The sequence below is a fragment of the Watersipora subatra genome, chromosome 3, assembly GCF_963576615.1.
Source record: "Watersipora subatra chromosome 3, tzWatSuba1.1, whole genome shotgun sequence".
In the NCBI taxonomy this organism is placed as follows: Eukaryota; Metazoa; Bryozoa; class Gymnolaemata; order Cheilostomatida; family Watersiporidae; genus Watersipora; species Watersipora subatra.
The window spans coordinates 11,574,786-11,591,935 of NC_088710.1; the positions used below are offsets into that span (position 1 = coordinate 11,574,786).

The 17,150-nt window shown below is 38.1% G+C and overlaps 1 protein-coding gene across 2 annotated transcripts in view; it reads right to left on the reverse strand.

Annotated features, from left to right (window-relative positions):
- Positions 1-6,097: 6,097 nt before the first annotated feature.
- The window catches only part of LOC137391300 (intraflagellar transport protein 122 homolog), a 40,923-nt gene continuing 29,870 nt past the window's right edge, over positions 6,098-17,150 (reverse strand). For both annotated transcript variants that reach the window (XM_068077730.1, XM_068077729.1), the window contains 9 exons: positions 16,345-16,485; positions 16,139-16,242; positions 15,184-15,369; positions 14,229-14,312; positions 13,233-13,344; positions 11,313-11,428; positions 10,171-10,278; positions 7,202-7,366; positions 6,098-6,414 (listed from right to left, as the gene is read on the reverse strand). In XM_068077730.1, coding sequence (XP_067933831.1) covers positions 6,334-6,414; positions 7,202-7,366; positions 10,171-10,278; positions 11,313-11,428; positions 13,233-13,344; positions 14,229-14,312; positions 15,184-15,369; positions 16,139-16,242; positions 16,345-16,485 — 1,097 coding nt within the window. In that variant the 3' untranslated portion in view covers positions 6,098-6,333. The remainder of the gene's footprint in view (positions 6,415-7,201; positions 7,367-10,170; positions 10,279-11,312; positions 11,429-13,232; positions 13,345-14,228; positions 14,313-15,183; positions 15,370-16,138; positions 16,243-16,344; positions 16,486-17,150) is intronic.

The window sequence follows — 17,150 nt, forward strand, 5'->3', positions numbered from 1 at the left end:
AAGGCCTTGAGAATGCTTTTTGACAGTGGTGTCATAAGTTGTACAATGACCAAGTAAAGAGGGCAACGGAGTTACTTCAGAAAAATCAGTCAATTTTCAGCACAGGCAAGTATGATCTTGGAAAGACAGCTGCTGTCCAGCATACCATTTATTTGGTTAGAGATCCCGACCCATCAAACAAAGGCCTTACTGGCATGGCCCTGTTCAAGAGGCAGAAATAGAGAAGCAAGTGCACAGGCTCAAGGAACATGGCCTAGTCAATGAGGGCCATGGTGCGTGGACCTCTCCAGTTGTGACAGTGAAAAAGAAAGACGGCAGCTGGCGTTTCTGTGTAGAATACCGTAAGCTGAATGAACTCACCACCAAGGATGCATACCCCCTCTCTAGAATTGATGATAGCTTGGATGCCTTGGGTAGTAGCAAGTGGTTCAGTACTCTAGATCTTGCCAGTGGCTATTGGCAAGTGAAGCTAGAAAGTTCTGCCAAGGAAGCTGCCGCTTTTACTACCAGATCGGGTCTTTGGGAGTGGCAAGTCCTTCCTTTTGGCCTTACCTCAGCACAATCTACCTTCGAACGGCTAATGGAAACAGTTCTATAGAGCTTGGATTAGCACACACTGTTGATCTACCTAGATGACATAATTGTGTTTTCTGCTGATTTTGACACTCACCTAGAACGCTTAGAAGAAGTCTTTTGCAGATTCAAGGCAGCCGGATTAAAAATAAAGTCATCTAAATGCATGCTTTTCAGGGAGAGGGTTCATTACCTGAGGCATGTGTTTAGCGTCGATAGGGTGGAAACAGATGCGACCAAAGTTGAAACTGTCAGTGAATGGCCCTTGCCCAAGCATAATTCTGATGTCAGAGCCTTTCTGGGCACTTGCGGGTATTACCGCAGGTTCATTCCAAACTATGCTGAGCTATCTCGACTGCTCAGCCAGTTGTGTTCTACCCAATCAGGATTCTGCTAAGACAACGAGTCTCAGAATGCCTTTCAGACTCTCAAAAATCATCTGATAACTGTGCCGGTGCTGGTCTATCCGGACTACTCGAAACCATTCATTCTAAATAAGGACGCTAGCCAAGGGGCTTCCAAAGTGGTCTTGTCACAAAAACAAGATTGTCAAGAGAGAGTAATTGCGTACTATTCTAAGAAGTACTTGCCGAAAGAAGCGAACTATTATGTGACGCGACTGGAGTTACTAGCTATTGTGAAGGCCCTAAAACATTTCAATTCCCAACTGTATGTACGAAAATTTGAGATACGCACCGACCATGCCAGCTTGCCGTGGTTACTCCAAGCTTCAACGCCGACAGGTCAACTAGCCTGATGGTTAGAAATACTCTCGGAAATTGAATTTACCTTGAAGCACCGCAAGGTACTGAAACATAACAATGCAGAAAGGCTAAGTCGGCAGATGTGGCTAAGATTGCAAGCAATGCCAACGCTACCTTGCCCCCGAAGCATCCCAAGTGCAGCCAGTAAACATAGATGCGGAATCCACTCGTCCAGCGGGATGCCAAATCGAGTTGGCCAAGGATCAGAAATTGGATGAGCACATTGGGAATGTGTATCAATGGGTCCGGGAACAGAAACCCCCCTCAGACCGGTACTTAGGATGGCAGGCAGAAAGGCTGGTTAAATTATGGAAGCACCTAAAATTATATGAATCTGGTGTTTTGCACGTCAATTTGCTTTATCAAGGTAGACGAGTTTCAAGGGCGATATGCCCCCGTGTTAAACAAGAAAAAGTAACACAGACCGCGCACCAAGCCGCCCAACTCGGTTTTAATAAGACCCTGGCCATTATCCGCCAAAATTGGTTTTGACATGGCATGACGAGTTATGTCAAGAAGTGGGTGAATGGATGTGTTGCTTGTCAGAAAGCAAAACCAGCACGCCACCGACACTCCGATTCCCAAAACAAGCTGGAGACTGGAAGACCATGGCAGGTTATAGCGGTAGATTTATGTGAGCCTTTGCCAGAGACTACCGAAGGTAACACACAGATTTTAATCCTAGCAGACCACTTCACCAGATGGTATGAAGCCATTCCAATCTGTGATGAGCAGGCCTCAACAGAAAGAAACTTGCTAAACATGTTTTGGTTACCAATTTTGATTGTGAAAAGAAACCAAATTTTTCTGAAGTAAGTGTAATGGTGAATCAGCACCACTTACCGTTTCAAAATAGCCAAGGAGTTTCCTCAGAGCCGCTAAAACACAGTGATGTATCAAGGAATTTTGATGCAAGGTCGCTAACTGAAAATAAGGACTTTGCAAACTTCATTGAGGAAAAATCTTGTATTATGCGAACAATCAATTTTTTACCCAATCAAGAACAAGAGTAATGTTTTCTATAAGTTTGTTCTGTAAAAACAAATTGACTAAAATTCCTAAAGGCTTAAAATTAAATAAATGTCCTCTGACAATGGTGGTTGGTATAAGTCCAAAAAATCTGAAACACTATCTGAAGTAGAAAGCAGCTGGGTAGGATTTTACTGTTCCAACCCAACTTGAGCAAAATGGTGTGGCAGGAAAAAGTTAATAAATGACGATATGTCTACTGACCAATTCTAACTCCTGTAACTGCTCCCTATTTAAGAAACAGATTTCCCACATATTCTGCACTGAGATAGACACCACATGACACTTGATTGGAGTTAAGCAATCTGCTCGTCACATTTGGTTAATTGAGTACCAGGTAACATGTACCAAAGGATGAGAAGAGAGGGCTTGTCTCCAAGTTAAGATGTGCTAATGTGCTGTTTGGCTATAGGACCAGATTAAAAGGTAAAAGGTTGTATGACCTAGAAGAAAAAGTTGATGTACAGCAGAGATATTACATATGGACTCCAGACCGGGAATGTCAGGGACAAGTGTTGATCACATTATATAAAAATGTCAGGGGCAGGTTTGAACTGTACCAAACCAGAATGATCAAGGTTGTCAGAAGTTACAAAGATCCGCATGACAGCGAAAGTCACCAGAATTTTGAGATGTTCCAATACTGGCTAATGCTGTTTGTAAGTTTCAAAGAAAGCTATCTCTGTTTGTAGAGACAATGCAAATCGATCAGAAAGACCTCTGGCAATTAGCAATGCAAACTGAATTGAACTTGTTATTGCTTTTCTGCCCAAAGTCAGAAAAGCAATAAATAGGTGTTTAAAATGAAACTGATTTTGATGAAAATATGGAACACTATAACACAAGGCTTCTGTTCTAAAGATTCAGTTGAATGTTGAGTGAAGATAAAACGTTTTCTTCTGTGGTAAAAATGGAGTCAGAACACTTTTCGGCCTTTCCGTGAGACATGGTTTACAGCCTCAGCAGATTGATATGGCCACAGGATTTCATAATGGTAAGCTAGATAAAATAGTATGAGGCAATCTTTGAGAGCTGTGAAAAAAGAAAGGAAAATCTTTTTCGAAATCTACAAACAAACATTTATGGGTTGAAGCTGTCATCAAAGCGCTGGAATGTAAAATTAAAAAAGTGAATCTATGCAATGGAAATAAAACGCACTCATAGTGATTTCTGCATTTATCAAGTTCCAAAAGAAAAGATGGTGTGTGTTGCTATATATGTGAACAATACAGTGATTGCTGCTAACTCAGAAGCTAGAGTACAACAAGTAAAATACAAATTTACTAGATGCTTGACATTCAGGAATATAGAAAACTGCGTTGTTTCTTTAGTATGAAGGTCATTGAAAAGCCCAGCAGTTTCATTTGGGTTGAATAGGTCCTATACATAGACAAAGTACTGACAGACTATAACATGGAAAACTGCAACCCATCAGTCACTTCAATCTATATATATATGATATGTATATATGATATATATATCATATATATATGATATATATATCATATATATATATATATATCATATATATATAGATTGAAGTGACTGATGGGTTGCAGTTTTCCATGTTATAGTCTGTCAGTACTTAGATATATATATATCATATATATATGATATATATATATCTATATATATATATTTCTCAAAGTGTGTATGTGGGTATGTGTGCAGTTCCAGCTATAGCTACTACAATCTTGGAATAAAGAATCTGTATTGCAGAAGATTTGATCTTGGACCCTTCGGTGCACCAGTCCAACATCATACCAATTCAGCCACACGAGCTTGACAAATTCATTGAGCGATATACATTGGTATATGGGAGCAAATACGCCATCACTTTTGATCACTGTGCAGTCATGGTGTAACGCCACGGAGAGAGGTAGCTCTTATCCGTAAGCTTATTCAAATTATGCGTTGGCAATGTGCCACGCTGATAGCAAGTGGCAGACAACTGTCATTGTTTATAAGCTGACTTTTAATACCCGGGCAACGCTAGTCTAGACTAACAAAGCTAGTCAATACATATGATAAGTTCGAGAGATCAACTGACTTTGAACAAGCAGCAGACCAAAAGATCTATCAGTAAGCTTTGGGAAGTTTCTTATTTTTTTCAGGAGCTACCAAACCAGATATTTTTTAAACGGAGATAAAGAGCACTTGGTGTCCCTTAGTACATCCCTCGGCTACCTGACCGATATGGAGAGTGAACATGGATGTTGACCCTGATACTCAACTGCAGAGAAGGAGAGCGTCTTGACCAGGCTGACTCATTGAGCAACTCTGTTCCTAACGACAGGGAGGCTCATGTCGGGTTACACCTGGTTGGCGCTCTGCCCTCCATCGATCAACCAGGAACAAACCAGAAGATGCTGTTCCACCAACCATTGTTGACCGTGGTTCACCGCCTCCCTAGAAAGCTAGCGGTCCGTTCTGTTACTACTAGAAGACGAAGGAAGGCCGGTTGAAAGCCTCACAGCACAACGGATCCATCGAGCCTATTATGACGGGGAGCTCACAACTCCCAACTTTAGAAAAGGGTGGCCAGATTCACGATGCTACCAGAAGAACACATATATTACCCCCACAGATAATAAAATAACTACCCAATGAATTTGATCAACCTAAGCTCGTCTAAATCTTTACTATAGTAAGAGCAATGTTCATATGTTTTGTGCTTATACTCGGTATGTGTCACGGTCTCTTCTACAGTCATGATCTTCAAGCATGGTCGTAGTAACCGATAGTACTTTTGCATGCGCTACCTAAGTATGTGAAATAATAATTGATAATATGGCATGAACAGTGGTTAGCTCACCTGCCTGCAGAGCTGCAGGTTCCGAATTCAATTTCAGAGCAAAGCAGATTTTTCGTTCCTATATTTTAGTTGCTACAACTAGACCCACGAACGATACTAGCTTGTAATCAGTTATAACTAACAACGTATACACCATCTGACTCACCGGCGGATTGAGAAATAGGTGTGCTGGTAGCCATTCAAGTACTCCTATCTGAGCAGCGCTAATTCACGTCAAGGAGCAGGTAATGTATGGTTCACAATGGTTACTTCTTGGCTCTATGTGTACACTGTCATATTTCCCATTGATAGAGGGCAAAAGTTAACCTGACCAAACGTTTTCATTTGTATCATACATGTTTTACGCCAATGTTAACACGTGTATTTTGTCAGTTTCCTGTTAGTTTTGCGGGTAAACAATGTCCTACGTAACCTATACATAAGATAAGAAAATGTCGCGGACTCATATTTTGTAAGTGTTCCAATTAGGTCAGACAGTGTTTTCTTTTAATAGTCATCGTTGACTCATCCTTTGTTCTAATTTTTACATTGGCATGATTGCGCCATATTTTTACTGTTATGTTGGGTTCGTACCACTAACATGTCAGTTGGTAAAATACCTCCTATAAAAAGGACTAGAGCGCTTCTACACTAACAAACATAACAAAAAGACATCTGGTAGCAGACAGTGATGCCTACAGTTGACCTCCCTCACTCCAACTCCTTATTGGCGACCCAATAGTTCAAACCTTAATGACATAGAATTACTCCAATCCAAAAGTTTCAACCAACTAATGTGCCGTTTGATGGTAAGAAACGAATCGAAATGACTAACTGCCAATAAGTATGAATAGGCAGAAATTGATAACAAACTAAATAAATAGAATTTACACTAAAAGTCAATGAGCATCTGCGTATATTTCAGGATTGATGGTAACATAACTCTAGAAGATTCTCAGACGCTTCTAAAATGTTGCCTGAAAAATATAAATGACAAACTTGATGAGATTTTAATTTGGACGGTAACAAATAATAGGTTAAAAAATATTTTACAAAAGACCAGAATCGGACGGAAACGCTAAAAAATATGTCATCAGCAGACAAAAGCTGGCAGATCTTGTAGATGAGCCCCAATGATTCCGTCAGAGTTGTAATATGACAAGCTTTAATAGGCTATTCTTCTGTCTTGAAGCGACAGAAAGGGCAAGAGCCATGCTGGAGCACGTGCAGTTCGTGGTCATCGCGATTGAACATCTACAAATTCAGAAGTATTCTAACATGACATAGTTGGATATCCCTAAGAGATATCAACAACCTGCAATATATCCCTGAGTGACAAACCCACAGCCTGCAGTGTATCCCTTTAAAACACCTTCAACCTGCAGCATATCTCTTAGAAATATACCCACAACCTGTAGCATACCCCTTTGAGACATACCCAAAACTTGTGGTATATCCCTGAGAGACATACCCACAACCTACGGTATATCCCTGTGAAACATACCCATAACCTGCAGTATATCCCTGAGTGACATACCCACAACCTGCAGTATATCCTTTTAAAATACCCACAACATGCAGTATATTCCTGTAGAAAATACCCACAACCTGCAGTATATTTCTGAGAAATATACCCACAACCTGTAGCATACCCCTTTGAGACATACCCTCAACCTGTGGTATATCCCTGACAGACATACCCACAACCTGCGGTATATCGCTGTGAGACATACCCACAACCTGCAGTATACCCCTCAATTAAAGAATTCACATAGTATGCGAATTAACTAATCAAATCCTCTTCCAAGTTATTACATGAACCAAATCTTCTGCAGCTAAATGTAACCAAATTGACCTGTTTGATTGGTCAAATCGATTTTTGGGTTACAACATTATGTTCTGCAGCTGCCACTTTGTGAGATGGACAAGTGACTACTACAAATCTTCCAAAACCGAAATAAGTTGAAAAAAGAATTCGTTAAAAAACTAATACAAGATTAACACAGTGTACTAGTTCAGTGTATACATAAGGACTACATACCCGGTTGCAGGATTCACACAGAGTGATGCTGATATCTGGCATAATGTACTTATAGTACCGATATCTCAATGGTTCAGGCCACTTCTGTATTATAACTTCATTCCTATTTATCTTGGTAAGAACGTCTCTGTCTACGATGACTGGCTGGCTCTCGGTCAGACCAGGCTATATGAAAAGGTACAAACACTGCTCACTGCTTGTAAAATTAAAATTGTTTGCACAGAGTTATTGACTGAATGGACCTGGTTTGTTTGTCTGTCATGAGAAAAAACTGAAAATCCTTACATAGTGAAGGCTCGAAATGGAAAACTGCTTGCTGACAATCTGTCAGAAACATTATAAAAAATTAAGGTTTCTCGATACAGTGAATTCCGCTATAGGACATGAATTTGTTCTGGTGTTGACATCGTAAGGCAACAAATTCATATAGAGAGGTATGAAAACTCATAGTAATTATCTAATGCAAATGCTCCTTGGTAAAAAAACAACAGTTTTATATACCCTCTATATATATATATATATATATATATATATAAATTAGTAACAAAATAGTGTGTTAAACCTAGTAACTAAAGCTAATTTATAATTAACCCAGTGACTCTAGCTTGGTTGCCATGGTAATCATTTCCTTTCTTCTTCCTTTAGTGTTGTTATCAATCTTAGGACCCATGGCTAACGAATTAAAGCTATATATGTAGTTACATAGTTATATACGCATAACGAATTAAAGTTTATAGCAAATATTATATTAAACGCAATATAATAAAATAAAATAAATACACAATATATTTTTAATTGAGTTTATTTTTCGCCAATTTTTGTTTCACTCACGCAGTATCAAGCGTTCGCAAAACACGAAGAATGCCGAACTGCGAGAGATAGAGCGAGCATTATATCTCTTTCAAGCATTGTAGGAGGGGTTTAGGCAAATAGCATATCAGCATCGTCACGATTCCGACGTATTCAGTAAACTGACTTTCGGGAGACATTGAAATTCGAGTAACATTTTTGTTGATGTTTGGCAAAAAAATGCCGTAATGAGGGGACGAAAAAAACATGGTGTTCCACATCGTAAAGCAAACAAACCGTAAAACAAAGACGCCCCAACCCAGGGGTTCACTGTACTCAGTAACAAATTTAAATAAACTCTCGCACTAACCAGCTTATTGCGCTCTTTGACTAATGTCAGCAGTAAGGCGGCAGACTTGCTCAGCTCAAGTCATGTGAATAATGATAAACACGTCTAATGACACTCAATCTAACCACTCCACTATAACATGTTACCTCATTATAAAAATATAGAAGCGAGGTTGTAAAATAATGGTCTGGCAGGAGGAGAGTTGAAAGAGCAAACAAAGTACACCTTAAACAATGTAAAATATGATTATTGTAAATATTGATATACTGTCAAACCTTGACATACAAAATTAATCAATTGTGATAACTGAAGACGTTTAAACTTAAAGGTTGACTTGAAACAAAATTCATATTACAGTTATTTGGTATCAAAAGATTCACCATGTCTTACTCTGCTGTGTTGTAGGTGCCAAATATGTGGAAATATGATTACAAGCTCTTGGAATCTGTTTATTTCTCTGACGTAGTCATTACATTTGGTTATTGTCTTGTCACGTGTTGTTCTTACGAGAATTGAAAGGCCAATAAAAAGCTCAATATAAAACTTATCGTAGCACTAGTTTATGACAAACACTTCGGGTTTTACCGAAGACCCCGTATCAAATATAGATGCTCACTACTTTACAGTTTTATTTCGGCTTGATCTAATCGTCAAGTCGTAATCTGATCATGTGACCCAATACTTCACAAACAAATTCTGCAGCATTTTTCGATTATCAAAGGTGACCAACAGGCTCGTCAAGTTTATCAGAAAATGATATGAACTCCTTCGAGCTAAGGTTAAAAAGTTAAACGAATTTTTACGGTTAGTTATAAGATATCACTGCTAAAAGTGACAGCATTACGATGACGATAAAACAGACGCGTAAGAACAATAGACATAGTTTTATTGAATGCGTGAAGTATATTTGTGAAAATATTTCGACGAGTGAGGTTGCATAAAAATGTAAACAGAAACCATCTTGTAACAACTACGTCCCATTTGAGCTGTTTTGGAAAGAGAATCCAAACTACGGCGGTCTCGTGTGGCTGCGATTGATTAACTGTTCGTTTTTTTTAGCTTTTAAGAGCTTGCAATCACATTTACACATATTTTGCACTTACAACACAACACAGTAAGACATGGTGAATCTTTTGATGCCAAATAACTGTAATGTGAATTTTGTTGCAAGTCAACCTTTAAGGTAAAGATATCATTTGGTTAAGTCTTGCGGCGTTGAAAATCGCTCTCGGGACACTGTGTTTAGGTTTTAGCGATAGTCATTAAGTTAAACTATCTACACAAAATGATGCATGTGAAAGTTGATGAACACGCAGCGAGCAAACACATTGTTTTGCTGCCAGTCAGCAAATATTGATGAAATAGAAAACAAGGGAAATGAAATCCTTTAGAAAAGCATCAGAATTCCTCTGATAAAAACTGCCAAAACAATGCTGACGGGTCTTCAAAATTTAAAAACTTTTTCTCGAGTTTTCCGGTTCAAGCAGATGTTTACATCCAGGTACATAGTAACAAACAACAGTGTACATATGCTGATACAAATGCATGACGCTATTGTCTTAGTGTATGCATTTGTCTCAGTCTAGCATGTATACATGCAGCTACATAGTAAAGAACCCCAGTGTACATGTACAGAGACAAATGCATGTAGATGTATACATACAGTAATGTAGTGGCAAACCCGAATGTACATGCGCTGAAACACCATCATGTAGATGTAACATACAGATATATATATATATATATATATATAAATGAACTCCAGTGTTTACGCGCTACATGCATACGGATATATAGTAGCAAACCCCAGTGCACATACACACTGACTCACCATGTAATCCATTAGTTTGGCAGTGAAAGCATCATCGGCTAACTCTCCGCTGAGATCCATCATGTCTGCCTCCATAGCCAAAGACTGATAGTCATTTGTTTGTCTTTCCTGCAAAAAAAAATTACTATGGTTCACCGTGTCACCTACCAGCACTAAGAGAGAACAACTCTCATAATATTATCAACCATCAAAATTGATAAAACTTTCTTTACCAGTAGGCGTCATATATGACAATGTATGATACGAAACACATTGTTTAAGGCGAAAAATTAAAATTATCTGATTGGCTAAATATGACCCAAAAAAAACCTGATTAGAATGTTATGATTTTAAAATAACCTGATTGGACAATCAGATAATCATATAGATGTGACATGAGAACAGACCAAATAGATAGCTTCAAAATGAAATCAAGATTACTGGATAGAAGTGACATGAGAGCAAACCGATTGGATAGAAGTGACATGAGAGTAAACTGGTTGGATAGAAGTGAGATGAGAGTAAACTGGTTGGATAGAAGTGAGATGAGAGTAAACTGATTGGATAGAAGTGACACGAGAGCAAACTGATTGGATAGAAGTGACATGAGAGCAAACTGGTTGGATAGAAGTGAGATGAGAGTAAACTGATTGGATAGAAGTGAGATGAGAGTAAACTGATTGGATAGAAGTGACACGAGAGCAAACTGATTGGATAGAAGGGACATGAGAGCAAACTGATTGGATAGAAATAGCATGAGTGCAAACTGATTGGATAAAATTGACACGACAGCAAATAAATAATAAATTGAACAAAGGTGATATATCTAGCAGAGAATAAGCCAGTAGACAGGCTTGACTATAAACAATAATGGATAACAAAGCATAAACGTGCATGGTGAACTGGGTTTTACACTTGTTCAGAAATAAAAGTTGTTGTGGGATTATTCATAGACCATTATTAAATCTGATTCGTGATGAGATTAAAAAATAGCGCTGTGAGTGATAACTCGATGAGTACCAAATTATTACCTGGTCTTCACCCTTGAACACAATGTAACAGGCTATAGAGATTACACCTAAGTGATGGCGGAAGGATATATTCAAGATAAGTCTTTCATGATAGGCTACCAATGTAAAGACATGTTTATAACAGAGCTGTACCTTCCACTGTGACTCCTTTGATTTCTTCGGTTTGATGTATTCTTGATCAAGCAGCCGTAATGCTTCTTCATCACTTATGTCATCACCCAGGTAGAATTCAACCAATGGGAGCACATCTACAAGTAGATTACTAGGGTGAGTGAAATGAGCAGATGGATGCTAACAGCTCCACTGGCTGTACTATTTAGCTGGCAGACAGGCCTAGTGTTGCTTAAAAATAAAGGCGCAGCCAAAAATCTTTTCTATAATAAGAATCATGTAGGTTTGTTGATCCAAAGTCATACTTAAAAGTTAGAAAAAAACGCATTGCACGGAAATCAAACGAGCATGTTTAGTTTAGCAACCAGGCACTCTACCACCTTGCTGTATTGCGGAATAACTGCGCAGATACTTATTACAGCTGATAATCTTTCATGGCGTGCGGGACTACCAGCATAGTAGTAAAGGATAAAAGCAAACCGTTATAGACATCTGGGCTTGGGGATAAATGAGATGTTTGAATTTTAACCATGAAAGTTGTGTAGAAGAACTATGGTTGCCTTTCCTTAATTTCCATACATGTGGATTTGCTATAACCAAATCGGGTAAGATTCGCTAATAGTGGATAAGGACATTTGTGGTGATGCACCCTTAAAAGCCAGATCAAAAACAGTTAATAAATATTTTAATGTTTTCAGGCTACGATAACTGAATAATTGATAAATAAAAAATTTGCTTCGTCCATGCTAAAATGTTTTAGTGGGTTCATTCACGCGTCCCCAATAGAGTAATTAACATGTTGATCACAAATCTCTGAAAGTAGTTTAGAGAGGATAACTCCAAGTTAGTTGGCCTATGCACATAATTAGATGAATGCCTATGGTGTACCCCAGTCTAACCTAGATGTGTTTTTGACATTTTGGGAATCTAAACCACTGTAGATCAAAATTCAACGACGCGATGACAAATGTCTAGCAATGCACGTCAAACTCAATGTTTTTTAAAACAACCGATTACCGCCTTACACCACAAACTACTCCCCTGTTAAAATGCATCTCATACACCCAATCATAAAATGTTCCCATTCTCATCACTATCTGTTAAGATGTGTAGCACTCGCTTTGTGCTTAGACAAAGTCATGTCTAGCAGGATACCTAGTCTTAGTTTTAACCTATAACTGAAGGAGCAGTACCTTGGTCTAAATTTCAAGTGAACAAAAGGGACTTGAATTCTGGCAAGTCTCTGTGTATTCCATTTGAACTAAGGCTACAGACTAGCAAAAAAGCTAGGGCTTCATAACTTATATTTTATGATTTCTTAGACTTTTGCTGGCTAACCCAACTTACAATTAGGAAGTCAGTCTTCACCAAAAAACAAACCCAATAAATACTAAATCAATTAGGTCACATTTTAGAGCCACAAAAACCAAAGCTATAAGAAGGATATTCCCCTTACAAAAATCTATACGAAGACTTGTGTACTCCTGATCACGTATTCCAGCTCTTCACACTTCCACCAATCACATCACAATACCTTTGAACACATTGCCTTATACCGAACTTGCTCTTTTCTGCATTTGTGTTACAGCTTTCAAAATACTATGTGAACTACGTCCAGAATATTTGTATTTATTCTTTCACGCATGACAAACATCATTTTCTATTTTGTGACACCAACATACTGCATCCACCACCATATATTCCAGTTTATGAACTTTCTGTTACTACAATTCACCATCCTGAAAGATGTTAAATTAATAAAAAATCGTATATTCAGTACATGAGGCGCTACCTTGACCCCTAACCCATTGAATCAGAGCTGCCTAGCCTATGACTTACAATAGTACAAAGAAACCTTGCCACAGACTGCGTCGACAAGCGTCACCAACACTCACAACATACTCAACGCGAGCACCGGCAATAGCCTGTTGAGAAACTCACCAAATGAAAGGAAGGAATGTAGAAATGGTTGCGCACACGTTGAACAGAAGTTTCCCGCTGGATTCATGAGAGGATTGTTATTTGAGCATCTGTAGCACATTGGCAGCAAATCCTGCGACAGCATAACATACTCTAAACCTAGTGTTACACACAATCTATGGCTAGAGAGATACAAAACTATGACTAAAGGACACATACTCTAAGGCTAGGAGACACATTTTCTAAGGCAAGAGTGAGCAATTCTCTTAGATTATGGCGATTCATATTTTAAGTCATGAGGCCAAATTGACTGATTCTCTCAGGCTAGAGTGAATTGTATTTTAAGGCTAGATCGACATACGCTCAATGGTTAGATTTACTAAGTCTCCACACAGCGATAGTGTACGAAATGTTAACATGAAAACTGAATTGTTGCACTCATTCTGTTTTGATTGAGTGTTGCTGTTCGGAAGCGAAACGCCGTGTGATGTGCCATCTTTGTGCCACATCAACGGCCTCAGCAACCAATGACATCGCAATTGTGCAAGTCTTGCTTTCCTGTTGTTTTATAAGCAAAAACTTTTGCTGTTAAAACACTTTAATGTATTTATTTTTATATTGTTACATTATACCATAGCTTGATGCAGCAGCAACAAGAGCTGTTGATTTACTAGTGTCATGCACATAACAAATATCAACATAGCGAGTAGCAGTTGTTTCTTTTGATCATCCATGAATTGTTTTGTTCTTGAATTCTTAAAGATACAACCTTGACATAAGACGTCGCACAACTATCGCTATACTATAATAGGGCCCTTTGAAAAAATGATCTGCTTATCGGCCCAGCAAACCGCTTCAGCACCGGTGCATCCAGCTGTCACTACACTACTTCTGTATGGTACCTTAAACTTGTTACGTTCATGTAAACTGAGGCTAGACCAAGTGACTAAACTAGGACAAACATAATGCAAAATTGGAAACTGCTGTTTACCATTTCATGGTACAGAGTGTACATACCTCATTGTCATGGTAAGGTTTGCATCTGATAGTCACACTTCCCAAATCTACGTTGTCTTCAAACTGGGGAGGAATACGAAGAGCCTGACAAACACAGAAAACGTTGGCTGATTGATTTAGCGATGCAGGCTGGAACCAACAAAGGCTAGGTAACCTGTCTTTTGCTAACATCATCTGCTTCAATTATTATAGATAAGGCATAATACTTGAAGCAGATGCTTCAATTATTATAAGGTTGCTTTATAATAATTGAACCTGAGCAGTAATTCTGTTGATGGCACCCTTCAAGGGTGCTATCAACAGAATTATTGCTCACATTCACAAAATTTAAAATAAATAAGACGTCCACTTTAAATGACCGTGTGTGATTTGCTGTAAAAATGATTTCAATGACTACTCAAATTAAAAATCGGTCTAGAATCGGCAACCAACCAGGCACAGCGCGATAAAATTTCTTGTCCAAATCGGTCTCGGGATCGTTTGCCCTTTTTACACGAGGCGATTCTCAGTCAGCGGGCTAGATCATCCAAACAGTATGATAATATTATAAGAGATGATGCTGAAGCATACACAATATACAGCTATACAGCATATATATAGCAGTATAGCAGTATATATACAGCATACACATTTACAGCTATAGGACTGTTATATATTCATGGACTGAGAGTAGGCGTCGTGGCATCAGTAAATTACTTGAAATTCAAAATAAATAGATTTAATTAGAAAATAACACGAATAATATTAACCAAAAAGTTATAAGAAACTAATTATGAACACGTAAAATCTCATTATTTAATGACCTCATGCAGAGAAAACCAATACTAGTATTTAGATGTTATTGCTCTTATGAAAAATAAACAGCCCCGAATGGTAAAAACAGGTACCGTACAGGTAATTTCAGTAAGCTATTACAGTGTGCATCGATGAGAACTGACCACAGGAACTTTCCTACCTGCAGTTGATCATAGGCTGCGCGAACAAATTTGAAAGCTCCAAGATTCTTTCCTTGTTTAGCGAGCGCATAGAGAATGTGTACTCGAGAGATCCCAGCAGGTGCCTCGGATTTTCCAAGATTTAGGAGAAGATAGCGACCCATATTGAAAAGCGTCTCAGGCAACAACGATGTGAATGGCTCATCCTGTAAAGCATGCGGATCATACACCATCTATCAGCAAAGTTTGAATACTTCGAGAGTTTGTGAGCTGACTACTAAAACAACCATTTAGTGTTATGCTACTTGAGATGAACAGTAAGTACGATCAGTGCCTAAATGATGAGCTAACTGTGCTATTATATATTTGCTGTCTAAAATACTCAAATCGCATCTCCAATCTACCTGACCATCCATTACATTCCTACTTCTTCTGAGAATCTATTACACCTTATACCAGACACTAACACCTTGCTAATCCACATTATAACACAGTGTCATGCAAAATGAGCGTCTCTTCCAGTACACATAATTTACTATACAACACCTAATAATTTAATTTGTTGACTCATGGTCTAATTTGCATTGAATGGCCTTGACCTCTGATAATACAGTTTATATCTATATAAACTATGTTTATGGCCAGTAGAGCCAGCTGTGACTAACTAGATGAGTGAAGTTCTCATAAGTTTACTAGAAGCAGAAATTGAAATGAGGCAGTCACTCTGTGGAGATGTTCAGGTCACAATCCTGTACCTCCTTATTTATCTGTTAATATTGAATTTATTTAGTAATTTCCATTTTTTGGTGTAAATGGTACAGAAAGATGTCTATAAATTTTTAGATGTTTATAAAGCTAACAGGTTTATATTCCTCATGCTAACTGTTTGGCAGAGAGCCATGAACTTGAAGAAGCCCAAAAGGTGAGAGCAATTATAAATTAAGATTTAGTATAGATGTCTATGGATTTACCTACCGTGTACCTCTGTATTGAATGATAGGTGTAATAAAGCTCTGCTTTAGACTGAAACTCATGGAATTTCTTTAACAACTCATCGCTTTTCTCTTGCCCGTCTTTTTCTACAAACAGATGAGCTGATTGCTCAACACGCAGTCACAATAAATCACATCCTGTAAAAATGCTACATAAAACTAATAAAAATGAATTCAAACATTTCATACCTCCGGCGAGTTCGAGACATTGTATCGACAACTTCCAGTAATAGTAGCCAGCGTCTGAGAATCGATTCTCACTAACAGCGTTCTCAGTGAGCTGCTCGAGAACGTGCACCGCCTCGTCCTGCATGCCAGCCTCATGAAATGCTGTCAATAAACGAAACCCAATCAATATTAAAGATAAATGCTAAATACAACAGCGTAGTGCATCAAGAATCTAGAGGCAATATAATGCATTGATAATAACCTCTCTTTGTTTTTGAAATTTGTCTAGAATATTCCAAGATGGAGTTACCTTAAGTAACCATATAGAAATTCAACAGCACCAAAAAACAGTAACAGTAATCCTTCATGTTTTGCGATTAATGAGGACCAGCCTCTCCTGAGATGAGTGAAAATCCGCAAAACAAAAAATAATTTTTTAAAGTATATGTATGAGCCAATATTTTAACACCAGAACACATAAACTGTTTTTTAAACATATAGTGTATATTTTCTGTATAATAAATAAATTTAATTATTCTTGATTGACTTTTAGACAAAAAATATCATGCTCCACATCGTAAGGCAAAAAACGTAAAAACCCATAACTCGGGGGTGCACTGTACTTGCGATTAATTGGTTTCGCTGTGGGAAGGAAGTCATATCTTGAAATTTATGAGATTTATGTATTTTATGTATGTATATTTGTATATTTTAATTGTTCTAAAGGTCTTTATTTCAATTTATAATTTTTTAACGAAAATCTTTTAACCACGAAATACTGAAACTGCGAAAGTTGAGCCTTGAAATAGCGTGCTTCCAAGATTGCT